Source organism: Fistularia commersonii, chromosome 9, assembly GCF_037954325.1.
Source record: "Fistularia commersonii isolate RoL2024-O1a breed Wild chromosome 9, RoL_Fcom_v1.0, whole genome shotgun sequence".
In the NCBI taxonomy this organism is placed as follows: domain Eukaryota; kingdom Metazoa; phylum Chordata; class Actinopteri; order Syngnathiformes; family Fistulariidae; genus Fistularia; species Fistularia commersonii.
Genome location: NC_141292.1, coordinates 10,282,550 through 10,308,580, shown reverse-complemented (window position 1 = coordinate 10,308,580; position 26,031 = coordinate 10,282,550). Strand labels below are relative to the sequence as shown.

The following is a 26,031-nucleotide window of genomic DNA, read 5'->3' as shown; positions in this document are numbered from 1 at the left end:
AATGCATTTGAGCAAAATACTCGAGCTGGTTAAGTGTTGACACTGATTAGAAGCCATATATTCTTCATTATGAACTCACTGTGTTCTTACTGCCTGCAAAAAACGACTTGTTGTTGTTGTAATAGTATATGGAGAGACATGCATGGGGGAAATGCGAAGAAGAAAGGAAGGAAGAGAGGGAAGCTTAAGCCCAATGATAAACTGAGCTGACAGTGAGAGGTGAGGGGAAGTCACGTGATGGAAGTGGGGAAGTTTTATTTGAAAACTAAAGCAAGTCAGTCACAGCACAATGAGGAGCAAATGAAATGTATTTTTGGGGGCAGGAAATAGAGGTGGTGGGGAGAAAGTTGAATCGGAGCGAGTGAACGGGAAACAGAAGGCAGGTGGACAGATGGAGGCCGAGAGGAGCCGGTATAAAACCCAGGCCGTTCCTGGCAGAGACGTGAATAGCCATTTTGTGATGGTTTTAATACAACGGCCCGACTGCAGACGTGAGGAAAAAGGAAAAACCCTCTCTCAGATGATGATGATGGATTCCCTTTGATTAGGGTTTCTTCAAACTCGGACGCTCATTTCCACACAAACGAGGGAATTACTGTCATGCCGGCAGCAGCTCATCCGCCATTGTACTTATTTATTCTTTTCACTGCAACCACAATTCACACTCGATGATCATGTCTATTTTGCTCTGTTGCCACGATGAACTTTTCAGTACCACGAGGTATTTCAGCTGTTAGTCCTCTTCAGTTAGGTTTGAGAAAAAAGAAGGCCGTCAGTTGTATAGCGGTGTAATAACATCTCACCTCGATCATGTTTGACTGCTGCCTCTGCTCCGAAATCCACACGAACGCACAGCATCACCTTGATATGGTCGGGCAGTTCGGGGAACCTTCTGACAGCCTACGTGTGTGCGCGACGGCAGAGTGCATGAACACGGAGGTTGTTTTTTTGACAAGGTATGAGTGCTCTCAAAGCATGGAGTTCTGGATTTGTTTGCATACACGTCTCAGACGCGTGTAAATAAGTGCTCTGGCCGGACGCATGAATTATTTAGAGCCCATAATAGCCTCCAGACTGTGGCTGCTGGAGATATATTGATGATTTGTCACATGCTTTGAATCACACCCAGAGGCCGCCGCCCATGCACAAACACACACAAACACATATACAAACTCACTGTGCAGCAGCAGCAGCAGCAGCAGCAGCGTGCTCACTCTCTCACATTGCTGTTGCATAGCATCTGCTGCTCTGACTCCCGTTTCTTTTCATCTCACGCTTTCTTATCCTCCTCCCCTTGTTCTCTTGTACAACACGTCGTGTGCTCGGCGCATGCGTGTGTGTGTTTGTGTTTTATGGCCCTCAGACATAATTCCTCAGCAGTGGAAGGTAAATCCAGCACATTGAAGTGGTTGGGATTCCCATGAATTATGAAGATGATAGGTAGGAGGCTTTCCAGCCAACATTACAAACCCCTTCTCCCAGCATTCCCCTGCTGTCCAAGTGTTTTAGCTTTATCCCTGCTTGTTTCCCCTTCATGTTGGCCCGCATTTATCACTCATCGCGTTGACAGGCTCTTTTCAATAATATGTTGAGACTGTCAAACATTCATCAGCTGCTAAGCCCAGTGAAAACCAGCAGTTTCCATGTGGTGATATATAAGAAATAAACAGGAAAATGTGTATTGATCGGTCTCATGTCCCGCATTCTATGGAACTGTAATATTATGCTTTTTGAGTGTCGCATTTACTCACCCGCTGCAATGAAATCTTGCTTTTTCTCACAAGTATAGTCACCAATGGTTACAAAATAGCCATGGCAGGAGAAAACAGTTGATTCCTCACAGAGGAGTCTATCTTCTGAATTTGACCCAGTCTAGCAACGCTCATATTTCACTATAATCATGCGGGCAGCGGCTGGGATAGAAAAATTCAAAAACAGTATTTCCCAAATTATCGGTCATTTTTGTTTTCAGGTGATTATCCTGCAGGCTTACACGTTTTTGGCATGGCATTTGAATAGTGTAAAACACAACTGGGTTCATTAAGGTCTAAAAAAATCCCAAACTCCACCACTTGAAAACCTGGATTGGTAGACTATTTGGACCCGCTCGAGGCTTGAAAAATTATACAATAGTATATATACTCCTTTGAAGGATGTGGTGAGATATTTTTCACATATCAGACACTCTTATTCTAGCTTTGCTGTCTAGAAAACCCCACCGCCGCCACCAGCAGCAGTATGTAGATACACCTACTCTGCCAAACCAGAAAGGCGGTCCACATTCATATCCAAACTCTGACAATCCTGCAGCTCTTCTTTTTCGTGATGACCTTGTGAAAAGCATTCCTTGACATTATTGCGGAGGTTTCACTCTCTTGTGCTGTGTCAGATGGACTAGAAGTGGCCATCCTCCACAAATCTCTTCCTCTCTGTCTGTCTCACACACGAACACACACACACACACGCATATACACTGTGTGCAGGAGCCATTACGGGCCAGTGTGTGTAATCCTGCGATTTCTAAAAGGATAAAAAGGCCATGCCTCTTGTCTGAATTTTTCATCTCCCACCCTCTCTGTTTCTGTATAACAACTGATAAATAAGCAATGAATCCTGAGGAAATAACACAGAATGGACTTGATTTTATGTCCTCCACATCCCTACATCCACCTGAGACAGCCATTTGGTCCAAATTTCTCATCCGGTCTCATTTTCCTTTCAATACGAGGTCTGTTTGTCTCACTCGGTCATCTTATTCCTTCTCTGTTTTCATACTGCCTTCTTTGATGAATTAGTTGCTGTGGAAGAACTGTGGATCCAATGGATGGTGGATCGTGTGTCTAAGCATTTGTGTGTGTGTGTGTGTGTGCGAGTGTGTAGGTTTGTGTTGATGACGGAACTTGACCTTTTTGCTTTAGGGTGTGGTGTATGCGTGTTCGTGCATGCTTGTGTGGGTCTATATGCAAGTGTGTAGGTTTGTGTTGATGACTGAACTTGACCTTTTTGTTTTATTACCCGTCAGTGATGAAGATCTCGAGCTCTGATGGCTTCAAACCGGTCCCGCGGGCTGCTTGGAGGGTGATCAGCCCGCAGCATCTTCACTTTGGATTAATACATGAATATATGCCACAGTCTTGCTCTCTGATTATGCAATATTCTTTTCAGAGAAAAAGTGTGTGGGTTGTCTCAGACACAGACAGAAGATAACCAACATGCGAGCCAACATGCAAGTGCCGGGGATGACATAAAGGAATAGTCAAGCGGCGCACTGGCGCCATCTGGTGGTCATAATAGAAATAAAGGAAAGGACATCCAATTACCATATTCACTTACTATATTACTGTATAACATTCGCCATAAGTAATTTTCGACAATAATGTCGTATTCTCGATTAATGATCTCGATTAATTAAGTGACTCTCTGTTGGTGAAATGACATTACTGTTTTGTTGTTATTTTTTTATCCTGGTTATAGACCATATTAAGTCCTGTACGGAAGTACAAAATAATAAAGGGATCGTTATAAGAGTCCAAAAAAATAAGTATATCTATGGGTATTTAACTATACCCCCTTTAGATACCGTCATTTTGGTTTAAAGAAATGCAGAACATGTTTGCGTGGAGGATTATTGTCCTTATTCTATAAATAGAGTTGGATCTTCACAATTCAAGTCGAGCCTGACTTAACGAAGAAAAACAAAATGTGAGTGTGGGGATAGTGTTTGGGAATATAAGAACAGTCATCGTTGTAAATGCCAAGCATACTTGTGTTTCCCGAAACACTTAAAACAACGTAAGTGAAAATCAGATATTTACGACCGCCCTTTTACGTAATCCTGAAGCCACGCCTCTCACTTTTAACAGCCAATCAGATTTTATGTTCTTGTTTCCCGCGAATCCCAAACTTCCTGCTTTTCTCCGTTGGATTGCCTTGTTGTCGCGATGAGCTAAAGCAACTTAAATCGCGTCAACAACCCGTACACCCATAAAACTTAAACGTCAAGGTGAATTATGAATAAAGAACAGCTCGATGAATCAAGTTGCCCGATAAGTAAAGGTTCGGGCTCGATAACAGAAGGAGAGGACTTGAATAAAGGAGCAGCTCAGAGGTAATTTGACACAAACGTTAGCTAATTCTGTTTGGCAGCATGCGTACAGCTGATAAATTAATATAACCTCCTTTGAATAAAATACATTATACACATTATCATAGTCTTTCATTATTCCACAAAATATTTACTCGCGCTGAGAGAAAATGTTTTGTACAATATAGCCCTCTCTCTGAGACACAAAGGGTGACATTTACACATTTTACAGATTTATTCAGTAGAGACGGGTCACCTGAAGGCATCATGGTCACATTACATCACTGCGGGTTTTTAAAATGTTTTTGATTATAAAGTGTGTTTCTTGTGTCCTGTCTCATCACCCCACAACTGAGATCGCATTTTAAATATTGTGTGCTAGTATATCCAACATCTGTCAGAATCTGAAGTCATATTTATATTTGTTTTGGCAATGCTTCTGTTGTTTGTGGATCTTGGTAAATTGATTTTATTTGTCACCACAGTAACACACACGCCTGCTCATAGGTATATTTGTTATTTAGCCCTTTCCAGGAAACTAATGCAGATTTGACTCATTTGAGTGTGTTTACAAGATAAGTATTGTAGTTCATGCAAGTGATGTGATAGATTTTGTATTTTTGTATTTTTTCATGGAGTCTCAGTGAAAAAGGGCCACCTATGTTAACAGATACTCCTAAAAATGTTTACTCTTAAATCACTTTTCTTGCTCAAATATAAACAAAGAGGAACGCTGAAAACTGTTTATTGTATATTTCATTCCCAGGACCCCATTCTCAAAGTTCAAGAAAGTGCACTCTGACTTCAAGTTGCCTGTAAGTAAAGCTCTAAACGCCCATAACACTCATTCGGCCATTCAGTGCCTTGCATGTGCTAGAGCATTGTCTCTGTGTCTGCTTCACTTCAGTCTCAAGTAAGCGAAATGGCTAAAATAAGCCCTGGAGAGGAGATTGCAGCGCTGGAGAGAAGACAAGAGCAGCTGGATGCAGAGATAGCACAGCTGGAGGCAGAGTGAGTACAGCTGTGTTTGTTTGTTCTCCCATATTCCCGTCAAGGAGGTCCGGTGATACGGGCTGAGGTTAAGCATGCTGTGCTGATGGGTCAATTTAGCTTTAGGGGACAAGGAGAAAATAAAACTCTAAAATATCCTGAAGACATGTGTGTAATCAAGTATCTGAGATGCCTAAATTTAGAAGTATCGTCTTATACAGATATACTGTTTGTGTTTCCCCAGGGGATACAAAGTAGAGGAGTTGGAGCAGCATATTGACAAGCTGCATGAGTACAATGACATCAAAGATGTTGGACAGGCACTTCTGGGCAAAATTGGTAAGAGAAATACTCATGTACAACATGAAAGCATTGCAATATGTAGCATTTTACATTTAAAAGGTTTAAAATGTAAAAAAAACAATGTTGGCAGTGCAATATTTCAATACTTAACAATTAACTGTGACGTAAGATTTTGCATCTCTAACACTATTAGGTGAAGTGATGCCTGGTCAAAAAAATAAATCTGAAAACGACATGAGTAAATTTACAATTTGTTCCGTAATTTTAATTAATTTTTTATTATAAAATAGCCAAGAAGTGATTTTTGAGTCATTCATGAATACTTTGAAAATTAGCAGGGACATAACAAAAATTCTACCTGACTTCAATCACAAAATGAGCTTGAAATAACTTACTTTTAACTGAAATAAGTTTAAAGTCAGCATGAATGTGTGTTATGAAAACATTAAGAAGTTACCTGAGAATTAATGAATTAAAATGTAAAACTCAGCTACAAATTTCCACTGTGTGTATCTGATACATACCAAAAGTGTAATCTAATGATAATATGATTGACACAAAATTGTAATTAAACTAAATCATCAAAGGGTAAGTGATAGCATCTAGAGATATTATGAGCTTCAGTAAATATTGGTTTATAATTTTATTCTCGGGTAATTCCCCACTGAAGTCTTCCCATTGTGCAGGCTCCAAAACCTGCACGTACTGTATCAGCTCATTCAAGTTTCTGTTGCCAGCTGGCTCTTATATCCAGCAGTTTTTATTTAGCCCGCTCTACTGTAAGTTCTCTGATGCCGGCGCTCCTTTCTCTACAGTGTCAGTCAAACCACGCGGCTCGGTCACATGAAGCTGTTGGAATGGATTCTGAATTATTTATTTCCCCCCCCCACAAATTGGACTCGAGTGTGAAAAATCTGTGGTATTTGGCCGACACAAGAACAGCTAGAGGGTGACAGTCATCTGTGCTGTACTCTCACCCAGCTGTGAATTCTTGGTTTCTTCTCTGTGATAGGAGAGATCTAGTAACTGTTACTGAAGCATGCCGGTTAACCAAGCCGCAATGAGTTACATCATAAGCTGAAACACTTACACACTTCTTGCTTCACTCTGAAAGGATGGGAGAGGATACCTGAAACAGTAAGCTCATCATCTCATACCAACAGAACAAAGCAAACAAAAAAATACACAAGACTATGTTCTGACCTCTATATCAGAATATCTGGTATTTTTTGTTATTTCTGTTTATTTGTCTGAATGTTCTGATTGAAAACAATGCAGCCTTGATTCTGATTTGGACAATAAAATGATGAACTGCAGTTTTATATGTATATATGTGTGTGTGTGTGTGTGTGTGTGTGTGTGTGTGTGTGTGTGTGTGTGTGTGTGTGTGTGTGTGTGTGTGTGTGTGTGCATGTATGTGTGTGTGTGTGCATGTATGTGTGTGTTTGTATATACATACCTGTATAACGGTGCATATATCCATTATATAGTATTGAATATTGATGTTATGCCAGCCCTGCAGTATAGCATTATATTACATTACAGTCATTTGGCAGATGCTTTTATCCAAAGCGATAGAGGGGCTCTCGTCAAATGCAACAAAAACAGAAAAAGAAAAGTGTCTTTTAGTCTGTGTTATTGAGGCTGGCTCTGGTTGTAGCAATTATACTTTCAGCCACTAGAGAGCAGCATAGAGTTTGACTCGAAATCATGTCATCCAAACTTGATAAGGTATTTATTTGTACATTTGCCTTCAAAATATTCAAGTCCATTACATAAAGTCTCTAAACTGTCTGAGTTTACTTTAAGTGAGCCTTGTGTGATTTATGATGTATAAGCCAGCCCCCTGTAACAACTGTTTTCAATATCTAGCCATGTGCTGGTTTATTTTAGCTATTTTTTGTCATGTCGTTTGATGAAGCAGAGATGAATTGCAGTAGTGGCGCAGCGATATTTAACATCCCGTGCCCAAATCACTGCGTGAGCTCCAGAAAGTTCATACCTCTCACATTGTTTGAAAAAAGAAAGTTAGGAGAAGCCATGCCAAGTCACATTATGCTCTTAGCATGTGTCATAACAAACATGACTTTCAACCTACTTTTACTTGCACGTGCTTGTGTTTGTTCATATGTGTGTGACATCGAAGGCAATCTTGATTTCTCCATCTGTGTCCTGATCTTTCTGCACAATTTGTGCATTTTCCAAGGAAACAGCTTTACAATCTGTTCAAATATTATGATACAATGGGAGAAACACTCAATTATTTTACAATTCAACCTATCTAGCTATGTATCTCTGTACAGTATATATATTCTCTGTCAAGCTCAAGATATGTATTTATGTGCATGTACACCCTTACTATCTTGCCAAAGTCTCTCTCAGTACAGTGGTGAATAGAGATGGCGTTTCCCCTCTGACACAATGGCTGTCTTTTTCGTCACTTACAAACAGACGCATTCTCTGTCCACCATTCGTGCACACACACGCGCATGCTCTCTCTCTCTCTCTCTCTCTCTCTCTCTCTCTCTCTCTCTCTCTCTCTCAGACACACACACACTCACACACACACACACACACACACACACAGGCATGCTCAGTGTAATACAAACACACGCTGACATCCTCCCTTTCTGCTCCCTCTCACTTTCCCTCAAACACAAACTTTCACAAAGACTGTCCACTCAGTCACTGCACTGTTCATCTGAGGGAGAGGAGATGGTTGGGTGGGCACAGCAGGCTTTTGAGTGAGGCGGGGGGGCACACACACACACACACACACACACACACACAAACACACAAGGAGATGCTCTTCAGTATCCCCCAAATACAATCATTCCACTGTCTTTCACCATGCCCGGGTCAAGGTCACTGTACTTCTTATAATTGCTAAGTTTGTTTTTGTTTTTTTTGAGCAATATAGTCCTTTACACACTGACCTTCAGACCAGTTTTAAAACATGTGACATTTACTCATGAGCAAACTCCCGTCAGCTGACAAATGTTTGCTTGCTCCTAACATGTAACAATATTTATTATTGTAATTGTTTCTTTAGCATGAAAACAAAGAACAGCTGATCCTTGTCAGCGATGTAACTCTGCTTGTTTGGTAAATTGTTTTATAATTGAAACTCACATGTTGTTACAAAATAGGTTGGATGATGTAGAAAGAAAAAACAAATTAGCAATCCTCTTTCCATACCATATAAGGTATCATCACAACTACTTGCAAAAGGGAAATAGCATGTCAGATTCATAATCAAATGGATTGTTACCATTTTAGACTCTTCAGGTTATTGTTATTAACTGCTTACTAATTTCTTGCTGACCTTGGCAGACTTTGGTAATTTTTTTAGGTGATTGAAATGTAACTTACAGCCCAATTTACTTTGACCTTCATCAAAAAAGCAACGAACGAACAAGTGAGGAAGTGATGTGAACATTGAAAGTGTGTGTGTGTGTGTGTGTGTGTGTGTGTGTGTGTGTGTGTGTGTGTGTGTGTGTGTGTGTGTGTGTTCATTTGCCATGAATCTCCAAAGGCAAAGTACTTTACGAAGCAATAATCAATTTCTGGAAGATGATCTAATAAATATCCAGCAGTGAAAGAAATTATAGTGCAATATTACAGTTAGAAGACATTAGCTCTATATTAGAGAAGAACCTGGGAATAATACGTTTTTTTTTAGTTCAAGCGTTCAGTCAAATACGTCTCCTTCTCTCTGTTCTGCTGTTTAGAATCAGATCTGTAAACTCTGGCTTCCCTCACACACGTACATTCCAGACATGATGGCAATACTAATCCAAAACTGTATTTCCAGAGTCTGAACCCCATCAAATATCTTCCAAGGTAAAGCTCACCGATATTGAAAACATACATGACCATGAAAAGGATGAAAGATGTGTATCCAAGGGTGCTTTCTCTTGAGAAGCACTGAAGTACCAAGCATTTTAGTTATTCCAAAACATGTTAAGTGTTTCATACAGTTTTTTTTTTCTACAAGCAGACAGGAAGTCCTGTAACCCCCTGATGAAGGGGCCTAACTCTGTCTTTGCTCCCCCCCTCAGCTGCTCTGAGAGGGACCACCACGAGAGACCTCTACGACCACTTTGGACTGGACCTGGATGACTGAGGAAAGAGGGGAAATTGGGGGATGAAAGTACAGTGGTTTCATAAGGTATTTGGGGAATCACAATTTCTTATTGTACAGTAATTACATACCTTGTCACCTCAGTGTAAAAGACAGTATACAGGTAGGCTGTTTCAAACAGGTCGTCCACCAGAACCTGCTAACCTAAGGCAGTTACATTAGTCTTTCCTTCAAGTCATAGCCTAAGCTTGAAAACCAGCAAGTTTTTTTTCTTTAACCTTTACTTAAATACAGTCTGAGTAAATATTATTTATTTTGTGGTAGTAAAAAAAAAGGAATGTCAAATACAAATAAAGTATGTTGTCTATGTCACACACTTCCATGGGTATGAAAATCTAACCTTTTTTCTGCTGAAATGACACAAAATACCACTATGAAATGAATTGATTTTATGCTCCACTGCCAGTGATTAAATTTGTGGTCATATTCGCCAACCAGTTAAGCAGACATTGCATTATGCGTTGAGTTTTTGTACTTAACTGTCTAACAGTTGGTTTCACAAAAGGCCAGTATGTTCTATTTATTTGACAACGCGAGGCAATTTGCGGTTGAAACCCCCTTGAGTGTTATTGTCGATGACCTGCTAATCTCACCTCACACGCCAAAAACTCAGAAGGGGAAAAAAGATACGAGCACCTGGCTGTCATCTCTGCGGTCTTCGAACCACACGAGTCTTTTTACTTATTTCATAAAAGTTCCCATATCTCTCCAGTTTGTCTGAAATACAGAGAAAGCCAATGTGTGTCTTCACTGGGTGTGCCCTGATCTGTCTCCCTGAAGGCTGATAACACGCTCCAAGCTGAACAGTAACAGCGATGCCTCTTCAGTTTTGTGCGTTTTTGTTTTACCGATCCATCCCTCTATTAAGTGAACTACATTGACCACTACGCTTACGAGAAGTGACGTTCACACTTCCATATTGTCAGATCAGATAAATGCTGATAAGCGGGGGGGAACGCTTTGACATCTATCTGATCAGACTTTGGTATTGATCGAGGCACCTGTTTGAGCAGTGCAAAGTTTGCTTTTTTTTTTCTTTTGTTAACAATATGCATAAGCTGATAACTGGGGGGGCTTCCCTGATTACTAAGACAATTTATGACACCAAACATGCACAGATGTCACTTATTCAGCTAGACATCCAGTGTGTGTGTGTGTGTGTGTGTGTGTGTGTGTGTGTGTGTGTGTGTGTGTGTGTGTGTGTGTGTGTGTGTGTGTGTGTGTGTGTGTGTGTGTGTGTGTGTGTGTGTGTGTGAGGGGTGGCTATTGCTGTATTAAATGGCTGATAAGTATGTTGTCAATCGACTCTTGGTCTTGCAGCTTTCATTCAACAGTCATCGATCATTGTTTGTTTTGTTTTTTTCATGTATATATATATATTAATTATTCTTCGGTCGTAGAATTATTGTACGCCTGCCTTTTGATTGGTTAACGTCACACACATATATGTATGTGGAAACTTCTACTGGATAGGAAGTTAACCAATAAACGACAAACTACGATCGGCGATGGTGAGGTGGCATCTTGAGTGGCTCCTCAATATACCGGACATATTCAAGATTTCATTTTGAGCCGACGTTCGTCATCGTCGTCCTTCCTCCTTCCCCGCGTTGGCGGCGCCCGACGAATGGCTTCTACCTCCGGAGGCAGGGCACGTTCCGACGCCGCGCAGTTCCGCATCACAGACGTTTCACTACCGGGTCCACGCCCGTTATCCTGGCCGGCCTCCCCGCCGCTGTCTCTCGGCACTTAGAGGCAGGACCGCGCCGCATTTCCTCTTCTCAAGTGCCGCAAACCCCTCCCCTCCCCGATAGGATGTCGACAGGCGATAGACGTCACCGATTGGCTGTCGCAGCCGTCCGTCAGCGCTGATTCACCACACAGAGCCGTGCGCTGGGAGCGGTGGGCGGGCGCAGCGGGGGAAAATTATAAGGTCATTTGAATTAAGCTTGCTAGCGAGTTACCGGCTACAATGCACCCGGTGGTGATGTCAGGGATTGTGACAATGTACGCGGGCTTAAAATCGACTCGGACAGCCAGGCGAATTTGAGCATCCGGACGGGACGCCGGATAACGGGGAGGAGGGAACCGGGAGCTCGCCGCGGTATTAACGGCAGAGGGAGAACCCCCGGCGCGCGTCTGGTCTCTGCGCGCCCTCGTCAAGCACAGCCAGAGAGGGAGAGAGGGAGGCGGCGAGCCGCGGGGAGGCTGACCGGGCTGCTAGCCTATAAGCCGATCAAGGTGGAATCGCACAGAAGGCGTTCTCTGCGCACCTACATGCTGTGACCGAGGTACGTGAGGATGGGGAAGTACAAAAGAAATAGAAATGTATGCTCGTCTCGGCCGCCACCCCTACCACCCTCCCCGCGTTGTTCCACCCACCCCCGGTCATTTCGTGGAAAAATGTCCCGTCCGCTGTCAGCCCCGGTCGGCCACGGTCAGCCGCCCGTGTGAGACACATTGTTCCTCCTCCGCCGCTGCCGCTGCCGCGTTCTCTGCCCGCGTCCACAACCCGCCGGACGCAATACGCCGGGCGCTCGCCGCTTCCCGGCGCGCCTGTCATCGAAAATCCCCCCACCCACCCCCGTCACGTTAGCCTGACACGCTCCGGGCCGTGGGCCCCCTTGCGTGAAGGCGCACATGGCACGCGTTTAGGGACGTGGAGCCCGACGGCGACGGCCTTCGCCCCCCTTTCACCGCCGCAGTGTGATGCGAGGCAGCGGTTGTGCAAGATGATGCTACATTTTATTTCTTTCATTAAGAAGTGACCCCAAACGCTCCTCCTTTCAAACACACATCGCGTTATCTGACAGTCTCGGTTCTGGATGCTCGCTGCCGTGACAAAGACCTCCACGAATGTGCAGCTAAGTGCACAGAGTGTGCACGCCGACTGCGAAACTGGTCGTCCAGTCATATAGTTCTACAATGGTCTGTAAATAATTCCGCGGTATTTGCTTCTGTGTGTTTATAAATACGTAATAGGCAGTCATGTAAACCAAACCTAGCCCACACCGGTTAAACGATCCTTTTCCTCGGCTATCCAGTTTCATCGAACGCCTCATCTTCACCACATACTGCCCTCCGGAGTGTCTGTTAGTCAGTTTGTTTCACCTTAAGGGTTCCCCGAAGGTCTCAGGAGGCCGGGCTTGCTCCACCCATGTCACCCAGGGGCCTTTCCAAATCTTGATTAATCATCAAATAAAATAGACTGGGTATCTTGTTTTCATCTTCCATTCATGCGGTTGATCAATCCAAACTTGGCCGTATCAGTTTTGAATGCATGGCTCACGGTCAAACAGAGCTGAGTCAGTGGGTGAAAATGAACACAGGATGTGTACATGAACCCACACCAGATAACATTCCTACGTGCTCGGTGCACGCGGCACAGTGAGCACAGCGCAGATGCAGATTCAGCGAGGAAGGTTCACTTTCCCCTGCATATACCACATCTAACCTTCCTCCCACTGAGTTGATTGTTTGTGAATAGGAGCCACAGGAAGCTTTTATCTGTCTATCTACCGGTATGTGTGTGTGCGTGAATTCTTTTTTCAGGATGCTGCGTCTATCGTGTTGCACAGCCCTGCTGTTCGTGCTGAGGCTGCTGGTTGGCTTGCCCTGGTGCCAAGTTCTGCCAGCAATCCTCATCTTCTACCTGGGAAGCGGCGGCTGGAGGTTCTTGCACATTTTCTCCAAAACTGTCGGCAGAGACCTACAGTAAGTACCGGGACGCTGTTGGTGGCCGATTCAGAATTTTTGTGAGGAGTCGGAAACATCACAGGACTTGGGAGGTTTTGGCCTCAGGATGTTTTGGGTTGGCTTTTTTTCTTCTCGCTTTAGAGCTCTTGTTCTAAACGCACCCACAGCCACAGTACTGTGCAGTGTTCAGAGGTTGGAATACACAAAACCGATCCCACTGCACCCTCCAGCATGTTGGATCTATAGCAGTACAATGGCTGCACGGGTAAAGTGCTGATTCACAAGAGTGTAACATTACACTGTTAGTATGGTCTGAAATACTATCAAATTATGACGCGTTATAATCAGCGTCAAGCTTTTTTTTTTTTTTTTCCCATTTGTGGGGTTTGAATCCCTTGATGTGGGGACAAGAGGGCCCAGGGACATGTAAAAACCTGTGACAAGCTCCAGGCTGTTTCTCAGCAAGACTAAAATTAGAGCCCGGGGTCACAACAAGAGGAGCAGGTAGGCCCAAAATATTGGAGACAAAGGACAATAGAAAAGGACAGGGGGAGGAGTGAAGCTTTGAACTGCCTTCCAAAAAGCAAATACGCAGTTGAAGGTGCCTATGGGGTGGTTTTTGTGTGCGGCCTCGAAGCCCCAGTAAAGGTAAACACAAGGCCTTGGCAAGGCCAGGTGAGGTGATTGAAGTAAAGGCTTTTTTTTTGTTTCAGGTAAAGACTTTTTTCATAGCTCTTTAAAATCGGACTCCTATTAAAAAGATAAATCCCAGCTTCCAAGCCAGTGCATTTTTAAAATGTCACATAGCAGAAAATTGTTGCAAAAACAACCTCCCAGTGTTCTTCAAATTATTATTCAATTTGAGTTCAAATTTGAGTTTGGGTGACTAAGAAGGAGTAAAATGTCAGCATCTGCTGTCGTCAATAGACTGCATCAAACGATTGGCTTTGGACATCCTAATATTAAAACATAAAGCTGCACATAACCAAATATAAACCTCATAAAAACAGTGATTTCAGGCCAGTTGGCTCCAGAAAGTTTACAGATCTGCCCAAATATATGCTGATGTTTCTGTCATTCTGGCTAATTCTATCAATTCACATCCCAGTTCCATCCAAAGTGCACAACAGCTGAACTCATCTCAGCCTCAGTGAAGTAACCTGATAGTATCTCTAGAGTTTTATGGTGTCTGGTCGCACTATCTGTAGTTTGATATCACATATGACCAATATCTAATGTAATGCTCCCACTTTGGCAGACTTTAACCTTTGGAAACACAAAGCCATTCGTGCAGTAAAACTTTTATGGTTTCTTGTTGTGAGTTGCTCTGAGGGTGACACTTCTGTATGGGAAATAGCTTAGCTAGTTCAAAAGCAACATTTCCGGACTATTATATTTCCATAAATATCCGAGAGCTCATGAAATGTTTTCAAAAACCTCCCGGTCGGAACTGTAACCTGATTTTGATAGCAGTTTTTTGAGGTTAGGAAAAAAATGTATGCCACAATGTGTTAAAATCAGTGGCTGCCGGAAAAGGAAGGAAATCAATTTAACTTTTCATCACAGAGGAAATATGCTTTTTGTCCTGCTAAGTGGCTTGGTTTCTATGCGCACCTGCAAAGGCTTTACAAAAGAGGTTGAGCAGGAGTTTATTGAAACTTTCAGATTTCCCTCCAATAACAGCAGCCGTCTTTCCCTCTCTCCGCTCTGTGTGTGTCTCTCTCCCCATCCCCCTCCCGTTCAGCGCGGCAGGTGTGCTGTTGCGGGTCAAGAAGAACGTCAGGCGCCACCTCCGAGAGAAGAACACCATCCCCAAGATCTTCGCTGAAACGGTCAGCCGGCACGGGGACAAAACCGCGCTGATCTTCGAAGGGACCGGAGAGAGGTGGACCTTCCGGCAGCTGGATGAATACTCCAACCGAGTCGGCAACCTGCTGCTCCAGCGAGGTTTCAAGGTGGGGTGACTTCAAACGAGATGAAAAACGTTGTTGCACCATGATGCAAGAGTGAATCAGTTCATACTGAGCATGAGTTCCCCCCTCTCTCCCTCACAGCAAGGGGATGTGGTGGCTCTTTTCATGGAGAACCGCTCCCAGTACGTGGGCCTCTGGTTGGGCATGGCCAAGATCGGAGTCGAGGCCGCCCTCATCAACTTCAATTTGAGACTGGAGGCCTTGGTGCACTGTGTCACCATCTCTAATGCCAAGGCCGTGGTGTTTGGATCGGAGCTGACTGACGGTAAGCAGGAGCTCGCTGAGCGGCGGTAGCGGGTGGGGGGGTTGTGGGATGTGCTTCATGCCAGGCATTTACGATCTGAAAAGCACTGGGCCAAGCTTCCCCCGTGATGAGAGGTGGTTAAAGAGTGATGGGTCCGGGAGAAGGTGTCCCTTCAACGGACGTCAGACAGAGCCTTTTATAAATGTCCGACAAGTCCGCAACGAGGGGACGGAGTAATCGAGTTTCAAGTGGCGAAGTGCCTCCGTTTGTCAGTCTGGAGATTATCGGTACGCAGACGAGGGCGCATGGCAGTCAGCCGCTAATGTAAACTCTTTACACACGGCATCCTCTGAACTTGTGGTTTTCAAACGGTTGAGTTTGCTTCGGCTGAATTTTCCAGAATATCCATTTACAGTTTTAACGTTAAAGTTGACATAAAGCCCCCCCCCTAGTCATTTAGGTTTCTAAATAAACACACACAGTTGTCACTGATAGACAATAATGACACCGGTTTAAAAAATTTGTTTTATCTCGATAATCTCGGCCGAGACATATGTTGATCTTATACCTTAGATATCAAAACAATTACCAAAGACTCCTAAAACACACTCCTAAAACACATTAACCATGTTGTTATGTAATGTCGTTACCCTCTGTCTGTAGTGCATTCTCTGGCCGTGGAAACCCCCGGCTCACCGCACTGCGGCAGCTCCGTGGTACGGTCATGTTCATTTCGTCGCCCGTGAAGAGCGGATGAGTTTTGAGCGGGCTTTCCTGCTGGATTCCGGACCCGCCGTCCGTTTTTATACCTTCTAGTGATCGGACAGCCGGCGAGTCTAAAGTCAAACGGCAGTGACAGTGTCGAGCTGACAGGATGCGACAATGCCTTTGAAAGAAGAAGCTAATGAAAAATAAGATCCCCACTGCCAGAGGGTGTTTGGTATTGGTTCCAAGCCACCAACACCCCAAGTGATTTTGATCCCTCTGACCCCGACCCCGCGCATCATCCTTCATTTGCTGTTTCTAGCTCCCGACAGCAGTTTTGCTGATCCATCACTCAAATTCAGCATCATCCATATTTATTTGTTTCTTCCTCGCCTCATGGTCCCCGCAGCGGTGTCCGAGGTCCACAGCTCAATGGGGAAGTCGGTGCATTTGTTCTGTTCCGGGGACTGGGCCCCCGAACGAGTCCCGCGGGGAACGGAGTGCCTCGAGCCCCTGCTGGACGCCGCTCCCAGTCACCTGCCCAGCGGGCCACAATGCAGCTTCACAGGTGAGCGAGCCATGTCCAAAAACAGCTGAGCAGGTTTGCAGCGGTGCTAATAATTTAATGGCACTTACAGAAATGGCCTGTTCCTGTAAATGTCTGTATGTCTTTGTTTGTGTGAATGGGGTGAATGAGGCAACACTGGTAAGTGGTGGGGTTAGGAAAAACACTTCTTGGTGAAAACCTTTTCAGAAACAGAACCCATTTGTAGTTTGCTTTGAATAGCTGCTTTCGTCCTCTCAGGGTGTTGCAAAGCTCCTTAAATCGATTTGGCCAGTGTTTATGCTACCTCACGTTTTAGAGTCATTATATTTTTTTGAAAGGCTCGCGCACATTATCTTTCCTCGACGGAAGAGACAAAACATCCAGCTCTTTAATGGTACCTTCCAAAATTTTGCTAGATGGTGCAAACAAAATTTTAAGCCACGGTTAGTGGGTGTGGGGGGGCAAAAAAAAAAAAGCAGTGCAACTTGGTGTACTTTGCTGCATACAATAGGTCCTTTTTAGATCCTACGTCACAGTTATGTCACGGTGTTTGCTGGAAGCCAAACAGAGGAAATATCAGAGAGAAAGTTGCATCACCTTAGGCCGAACAACAGTTCTGGGATGTCATCTGGTGTTGTCGGGTGCCAAAAATCTGCCATAGACAACTTTTTGACCCACGGTGGTGCTTTCAATCGCAAAACAAAATGATTGCGAACACTATTATGACAGGACTGATCTAAGACACCTCAGTACTTGCAAATCCCACAGTTTATAAGCCCAACAAAAGTTTACTTACTAAACTTTTACACCCGGCTCTGCCTTTAACCCACTTGGGACCGATCACCTGTCAACCACACAGTCTTCAGTCAGCTTGTAAGCCTGTTTCTGGACTGTGGGGAGGAAAATGGAGAACCCATATAAGAACACAAAGAATAGCCACACTCCTCATAGATTCCCTTCTTCCAGCCATGGGGTGAGGGTCCTTCAAATACAAGCAAACCTCCACCCTCAGCTCCAACCGGCCTTTAAAACATTGTAATTTTTACAAAGCATATCTGTCGGCCTGACAATGCTAGTTTTATAAAAGTATCTCCAGAGCAACATTGCCATTCCATCTTTGTGTGTGTGTGTGTGTGTGTGTGTGCGCGCGCGCGTGTGTGTGTGTGTGCGTGTGTGTGTGTGTGTGTGTGTGTGCGTGTGTGTGTGTGTGTGTGTGTGTGTGTTCGCACGTATAGAGCTACTTCCGGTGCTGTCCTCTCCGTCAGTTGGACTAGCAACACTGTTGTCATTGTGTTTCATACACTTGACAAATAAAAGCTGCACGACATGGATTCACTTTTGATTATTTCATTTATCAATGCTTCTCTGACTAATTGGAAAAAATGGTTCTCTTGAGTTGTATCATTTTTACATAGAAATGATCATAAATGGAGTTTGTTAGAACAAAATGACAATGTCAGTGTGTTTACACAGGCGTCTTGTTTTCCTTCTGCATTATTCAGTATGATCAATTTAACATTTTGTCCACTGAGGTAACCTGATACACCGTCTGTCTGTAATATAGAATCAAATAGGAAAACAAACAGTCGTCGAGAGGGCTTTTGCCCCCAAGTTATTTGAACACCACGCTCAATAACTGACAACCCTCTGGCCAGTTGACGCAATCAAATGTTAACCTTTGGACAAGTTCACACCTTGCAGACAGCGGTGGCCCAGACCGGACAACGGCAAACACACACTTTGAATGTGTCTGTTGGAAGATAGTGGGAAGGGAACGCCCATGACTCGGGGGTTGTGGAGTCAGTCTTGGACATACAGCCCCGAAACAAGTCATTTGCCACTGACAAACATGTCTGTAGGGCTTGAAGTAGGAACACAAATGTGTGCATAAAGTGCCGAGCTGACAGAATGACAGTAATGTGTCACAAGCGGCAGTTAAAAATCAAACAGAGGGCAGGAATGCAAAGCAGAAGGATACGTGTTTGAGGTTGAGGGAGGTAATAAAAGAGTGAATCCCCTCACCGAGACGGTGGATGGGCCTGTGTGTGGATGTGGGTCACATGACCAGGATTCGGGTCAAAATTCAAGTCACAGGGGGACCCTAGACTCATTCTTAACATTTAGCAGCAATGACACATGGCTCAACTCCAAATAAAGCCCTTTAACTTGAAAATCCAGATACTCTTCCTTGGCCCCTTGAGTCACAAAAATAAAACACTGGCTAAGTTAACGGTATCGGCCATGTTAGAGCCTTAAACCCTTTGTTTTCAGACGGCTGACATATTTAAGATTTGCAAAACGATGAAATAATACAAACTCAATTCAGTGGAGGAATGCAAGTAGTCCTCCTCGCACCGAGACGTCTGTTTCCACCTGTTTTGTTGACTTCCGGGAGGAAGCGGAGGAAGACAGGCTCCTTGTATAGGTGTCAGAGGGCTGGCAACGCCTGATGCACCTCGCTCACTACAACCGTTCCCTTTCAGATCGCCTGTTCTACATCTACACTTCGGGAACCACGGGAATGCCGAAGGCGGCCATTGTTGTGCACAGCAGGTAGCAAGAAACCTTAATCCGCCATCATTTTTTTTTTTTTTTATATTTCTTCTTTTACTTCAGTAGCTTTAAACCCCACCCTCCCCGCCTCCCAGGTACTACCGTATGGCAGCTTTGGTGTACTACGGCTTCAGGATGACCCCAGATGACGTGCTGTATGATTGCCTGCCTCTCTACCATTCTGCAGGTAAACCATATTCATAATATTGTTCATACACCACTTCTTCCCCCTCATTTCTATCATCCCATTATGTTTCATTTGCATTCTTGCAAAAAAATGTTTTTGGTTGCCATGCCAACATAAAAACCCTCAATATCTACTGAAAGCACATTTATACACTTGATCTTGACATTATAGATTAACTAAAAATTATCTGCTGAGTTTTTTTCTGGAGTTATCACAAGTTTTTATTAACTTTTTTCAACAGGGAATATAGTGGGAGTGGGCCAGTGTATAATCCACGGCATGACAGTGGTCATCAGGAAGAAGTTCTCCGCTTCACGGTTCTGGGATGACTGTGTCAAGTACAACTGCACGGTAAGTTAAGCAACCCCGCGTCCGCTCTCGGGGGGATGAGTTCTGATTGTATTTATTGTGAGCTGTGCTGAATGCCCACCCCTTCCTCGCCCCATGTCGTCTCCCCCCTCCCCCCTCCCCCCTTCCAGATTGTGCAGTACATAGGTGAGATCTGCAGGTACCTGCTGAACCAGCCGGTCCGCGACACCGAGGGCCAACACCGGGTGCGAATGGCGCTGGGGAACGGCCTGCGTCAGTCCATATGGGAGGAGTTTATGAACCGCTTCAACATCCCCCAGATCGCCGAGTTCTACGGAGCCACCGAGTGCAACTGCAGCTTGGGCAACTTTGACAATAAGGTGCCCGTGGGGGATGGTTAATAATTCAATTCAGAAAAAAATCTTAAAAGTCTCCTATGGCACGAGAAAAAAAATGTATTTAGGCCACAGTATATTTTTAATACTGCTTGAAATCAGATATGGAATTTTAATTTTTTTACCTATGGATACCAAATTGTCCCTCATAGATCAGCTCATTGTCTGGATTGTTTTAATCCTTAAGTCATTTGCTATAGAGCTTTTAATCTTCCTTCAGAGGTCGCCACAGTGAATCAATCTCTTCCATCTAAACCTATTCTGTTTCCTCTTCTCTAATATTGTGAGACATAGATATACACTATATGGCCAAAAGTATTCGCTCCCCTGCCTTGACTCGCATATGAACTAATGTGACATCCCATTCCTAATCCATAGGATTCAATATGACGGCGGTCCAGTCTTTGCAGAACTGCTTCAACTCTTTTGTGAAGGCTGTCCACAAGGTTCAGGAGGGTGTTTATGGGAATTTTTGACCATTTGTGAGGTCACACACTGACGTTGGATGAGAAGCCCTGGCTCTCACTCTCCGCTCTAATTCATCCCAAAGGTGTTTTATCTGGTTGAGGTCAGGACTCTGTGCAGGCCAGTCAAGATCATCCACACCAGACTGTCATCCATGTCTTTATGGACCTTACTTTGTGCACTGGTACACGGTCATGTTGCAAAGGACGAGGCCAGCACTAAACTGTTCCCAGAAAGTTGGGAGCAAGGAATTGTCCAAGATGGTCCTTGGTTAAGGGGCCAAGCCCAGCTCCTGAAAAATAACCTCACACCATAATCCCCCTTCCACCAAACTTCACACTTGGCACGGCGAAGTCCGACAAGTACCGTTCTCCTGGCAACTGCCAAACCCAGATTCGTCCATCCGATTGCCAGATGGAGAATTTGTTGCTCCAGATAATGTGTCTCCACCGCGCTAGAGTCCAGTGGCAGCGTGCTTTACACCATTGGATCCGACACTTTGCACTGCACTTGGTGATGTGTGGTTTGGATGCAGCCGCTTGGCCATGGAAACCTTTCTATGAAGCTCTCTGCACACTGTTCTTGAGCTACATGGCCACATGAAGTTTGGAGGTCTGTAGCGATTGACTCTGCACTCTTCGCACTAGGCTCTTGTCAGCTCACATAGCCTTCCACTTCATGGATGAGATTACGTCGTTCCCAAAGTTTTCCAAGTTCTTATAATACAGCTGACAGTTGACTGTGGAATATTTAGAAACAAGGAAATTTCATGATGGGATTTGTTGCACTGGTCGCATCCTATCAATGTTCCATGCTGAAATTCACTGAGTGACCAATTCTTTCAGAAATGTTTATATAAACAGTTTGCATGCATAGGTGCTTGATTTTATACACCTTTAGCCGTTGAAGTGATTGGAACTCCTGATTCTGATTATTTGAATGGGTGGGCTAATTCTTTTTGCCTTATAGTGTCGATATAGTCCGATATGGTGCTTTTCATATAGTTGTGTAAAAAAATCCTATTCACCTTTTTCCCTCAGCCAATTCTCATAATTGTTTTCTAAATCATCAAGAAACACCATTGTTGGAAGAATCGTCTTTGAATATCATCAAGATACTGTCAGATTTAAAATCAGTTACTAAATAATAAGTTAGAAATTACCCTAGAATCACTAAGCAGAGCACAGATATTTAAAAGGCATATATCCATCAAAACGTTCTGAATATTTTCTATAATAATGCCTGACTCTGGTCACACCTTAAAATGAATATGCATAATGAAGTCTTAAGGAAGTCTATCTGCCCTTCTAGGTCGGAGCTTGTGGCTTCAACAGCCAAATCCTGCCCTACGTCTACCCCATCAGGCTGGTGCGTGTGGACGAGGAGACCATGGAGCTCATACGGGGTCCCGACGGAGTCTGCATTCCCTGCAAACCCGGTAGGCAGGCTAGGTGATCTGGAGGAAGAGCGGCTTCCTCACACTGTTGCGTTTTTACCACTAGGTGGCACACTCGTCTCCTGGTCATCCGCAAAAAATCGTTTACTGTTTAGAATCGCAACTGCTCTTCGGAAGTCCTCCGTAGAGCAGGTCTTTTGATCCTTACCCGTGTGTTTTCTCCGCTCCTGCTCCACCCAGGTGAGCCCGGCCAGCTTGTCGGGCGCATCATTCAGAACGACCCCCTGCGGAGATTCGACGGCTATGTCAACTCGACAGCTACCAGCAAGAAAGTCGCCCAGAGTGTCTTCAAGAAGGGAGACACCGCGTACCTGTCCGGTAATTCTCTCTCACGCCCCTCACTGCTCCTCGCACATGCACGGTTTTGTTACCTTGGCAATAAAACCAGACCTCTTTTTTTTGGGCACTCATCAGGTGACGTGCTGATCATGGATGAGTATGGTCACATGTACTTCAAGGACAGGACAGGTGACACCTTTCGCTGGAAGGGAGAGAACGTGTCCACCACCGAGGTGGAAGGGACGCTCAGCAGGCTGCTGGATATGAAAGATGTAGTCGTCTACGGAGTGGAAGTACCAGGTAAAACTTCCCAACAAGCCCTTTGTCCAGGATGACTTTACTTAAAACTCTCAATTCTAGGCTCATTGGCTGATTTTCATGCTCCTGCCGCTGCCGCTGTCAGGTTTTCGAATTATACTTGCGAGGATCTGTTTGTTTTAAATCACAAGATGCTCATTACCATTATGTGATGAAAACCAGAAGCCATTCGCAGGCATCGACTGCGGCGACTGAGTTAATTTTCAACTGGGGTTTTGTATTTGGAAAAGGAAAGGTTTTGGGGGGGTCAGCGGTGGTGCGCACTTCTGTAATCACAAAAAAATATAGAACACAAGAAAATAAAGGATATAACAATATAAAAGATATTTAAAAAAGTGTAAACATCTTTGTGTGGAAAATACAGTGGTGTTTATATTGAGCTTAAAGAAATATAGCACATCCAGCAATTATTATTAGTCTATTTAATGTGTTTATTTAGATCACTGTTCAGTTCCTTAATGGCACAGTGGTAGAAGCCATTCAGGAATCTTTGAGTGTGATCCATCAAGCCCCTGTACGCCCTCCAGAGGGCAGAAGTGTGAAGTGGTGATTCCCTGGGGGTGATTAGTCTTTTATTATGTTATTGACACGACATAACTAATGAAAGTGATTTTTAGTTTTCTCAATATGCATTTTCCTGCAGTTGGATTTGTTCTGTTTGGTTTTTTTTTTCTGTGGTAGGTATTTCCTGTCTCTTGTCTCGCGGAACGTTCCAAAAACAAATTCGCGAACGCGTACATGCATCCGCCTGCGCAGGTTTTTTTCTCGATGCCATCCGTAACCGCAGTCACCTCAGGTCACAACTTTGTCACATGCATTTCCCACGCTCTCATGAAACTTGTAGTTTCAGTGGATCCTTGTATTTCATTTTTTTCTTGACATCGGTTTCTCCCTTTCTAACCCCTGATATGTTGCACTTGCAATTTGGTACTGTTAAAGTGCCAGATTTTGATGTTTAAATATTTCTTTCACACCTTCATGGAACATATGTTGTGTTTGCTGTGCAGCTTCGGCAGGAGGGGGCCGAATGTGATGTTCAGCGGATGTCTCGACGTGTTTGTGGTGCTATGAAACACCAACGTAAAGTTGCCCTCAAAGACCAAATGCAGACCACCGCCTCATCTCTGTCATTCCAGGTGCGGAGGGAAAGGCTGGGATGGCAGCCATCGCAGACCCATCGCTCTCCACTGACCTGGAAAAGTTTGTGATGGATATGGACAAAGCGCTCCCTCCGTACGCCAGGCCCGTCTTCCTCCGCTTCCTCCCGGAAGTCAACAAGACAGGTGAAAATTAGCTTTTCACTGCCATGAAACAAGAAGGGCTTCTCAAAGACCTTTATTTTCATCAAGGTCTTCGATTGTCACCCTGATTTGCGTGTTTTTGTGTGTGTTCAGGAACGTTTAAGTTTCAGAAGACGGAACTGCGTCGGGAGGGCTTCGACCCCAGCACCGTGTCAGACAGACTGTACTTCCTGGATTCCAGCAGAGGGCGTTACGTGCCGCTGGATGAGGAGCTTTACCACTCCATTCTTTCAGGGAAACACAAATTGTGATGACCGGGCTGACAGCAACATTTAAACACACGCGCGCACGCACGCACACATACACACACACACAGACACACACACACACACACACAGAGCAGTTGTGATCAGGCTAGCACAATGCAGGAAACTCTCCATACACAGAAAACCAGACATCAGATATAATAGCCATACACACTCCAATGCAAATACACAGACACCAGACACGCACCTAAAAACATCATTACCCTTGAACTCTACGAGCCCTGAAACCAATTATTGCACAACACATACACACACACACACACACACACATACTGCACCATCCCATCCCTCCTGGAATCTCCCCTGGCAACTCCTCGCTACCTCAGCAAACATGCAGCCACAGTCCCCGTCAAACCAGGTCTCCTCGGTAGCTCCAAATCCACCGCACACAAAATGACGTGTCTCAGTGTCGCTGACACTGGGTCATCGAACCAGATCATTTGCTGAGGGTTGGGTTGTGAGTGGGTGTGGGTGGGTGTAGGTGAGTGTGGGAGCCCTCAGGAGGACGTAGGAGTGCCGTCAGAGGCTACGCACTTGAAACTTCGTGCAAACGGAAGGGATGCTCGGTGGAAACATAGATCCATAGCAGAGGCCGAGGCACCCGCGGCGTTTCCGTAGCCATTTTGTCACTGGAGGATACCTGAGTGTGTACTGTTGACATCACCTGCACAATTAGACATTGCCATGGTCCGCTCTTTCACCCCTGCACTGGTCTTTTCACCTCAAAGACACCAGGCAGGAGAAGGGAAAAGGTTTTATTTTCTGTGGGCCCGCGCTTAAAGAAAAAAAAAAAAAAAGAAAAATAGCATAAATTGGGCCGGCAGCTGAGGGCGAACTTGTTATGTGCAATAGGACCTCAACGCTGACGGTGCAATAAGCAGCCACACCACGCTAACCACGCTCAACCTGTGTCTGCGTCACACCAAATATATTTAAGTTGTACTGTTGGTATATCTAAGGAAGTACCAATGCTTTAGGTATTTTATGTGAAACTGGGGAAAGCTTTCTTTCTTTTTTGTTGCTGTTGTTGTTTTTGTAATGTAGCATGTCCTCCTCTTTATCGCCATCCAAATTTGCAACTGAGGGGGTTCCGCAGGTGGAGACTCGAGTTGCGTTGTTCTTTTTTAAATCAGGGAAACTGAATGAAGCGATCGAGTGCCGGTCCAAGCACACGGGATCAGTTGGTTTTCCGGAAGCTGTTTTGTTTCAGCCGTAATTGTGCAGGTTTTGTCCCTTCCCGAAAGAGGAGCACTGGATGGGGGTGGGTCTTGGACTGTAATTGTACACCGGAAAGATCCAAAGATTTGAAAGATCCGAAGGGGGGGGTGGGGGGGAGACGGAGAGAGGACCGCAGCTGAACAGCAAAAGACAAGGTGTGCTTTGCTCTGAATTTTTAAAAAAATTCGTTTCTTGGTTTCTCATTATTTGTCACCGGAAGCTAAAAGAGAGCTTCATCGACCGCAAGCAGAGCACCGTGCCTTAAATGTGAGCTTGCAATCCCCTCCCCTCCCTCCCCCCACAGTCTGCATGTCCAGCCCGCTCCTCAGCTGCCCTCCTCCTGTGGTTCCACCTCTTCTTGACATGGTTCACTCTTTTTTTTTTTTTTTGTCTCGCATCTTGATATGCAAAAAAAAAACTGCAGAGGGGCGGGGACGGAGCAGAGGTAATGCCTCGGCCTGCGAGCTTTAAGTTTCTCCCTGTCTTTACCCGATCTTGAATGTGTCACAGGGGTGTCTTATTGATGACGTCTCTCCATCTCCCTGTTCCCAAACCTCCCCAGCTCCAGCCTCAAACCCCTCTGCCACACTTTCTCTGT

At 44.6% G+C, this 26,031-nt stretch overlaps 2 protein-coding genes across 3 annotated transcripts; both read left to right on the top strand.

Annotated features, from left to right (window-relative positions):
- Positions 1-3,929: 3,929 nt before the first annotated feature.
- Positions 3,930-9,833, top strand: swi5 (SWI5 homologous recombination repair protein). 2 transcript variants are annotated; one of them, XM_086153086.1, is made up of 6 exons: positions 3,930-4,108; positions 4,851-4,899; positions 4,992-5,095; positions 5,319-5,413; positions 9,192-9,220; positions 9,439-9,833. In XM_086153086.1, exons 1-6 carry the CDS (start codon positions 4,011-4,013, stop codon positions 9,445-9,447), a joined length of 384 nt encoding a protein of 127 aa, XP_086009212.1. In that variant the 5' UTR covers positions 3,930-4,010; the 3' UTR covers positions 9,448-9,833. The 2 variants fall into 2 exon arrangements, with proteins under 2 accessions (XP_086009212.1, XP_086009210.1); XM_086153084.1 differs by lacking the exon at positions 9,192-9,220.
- A 1,576-nt stretch (positions 9,834-11,409) lies between these two features.
- slc27a4 (solute carrier family 27 member 4) lies at positions 11,410-25,732 on the top strand. The gene is made up of 14 exons (XM_086152417.1): positions 11,410-11,812; positions 13,074-13,235; positions 14,962-15,172; positions 15,272-15,455; positions 16,549-16,707; positions 19,170-19,239; positions 19,335-19,426; positions 19,668-19,777; positions 19,906-20,115; positions 21,907-22,033; positions 22,232-22,369; positions 22,466-22,630; positions 23,785-23,931; positions 24,043-25,732. Exons 2-14 carry the CDS (start codon positions 13,075-13,077, stop codon positions 24,198-24,200), a joined length of 1,932 nt encoding a protein of 643 aa, XP_086008543.1. The 5' UTR covers positions 11,410-11,812; position 13,074; the 3' UTR covers positions 24,201-25,732.
- The last annotated feature ends 299 nt before the right edge of the window (positions 25,733-26,031 follow it).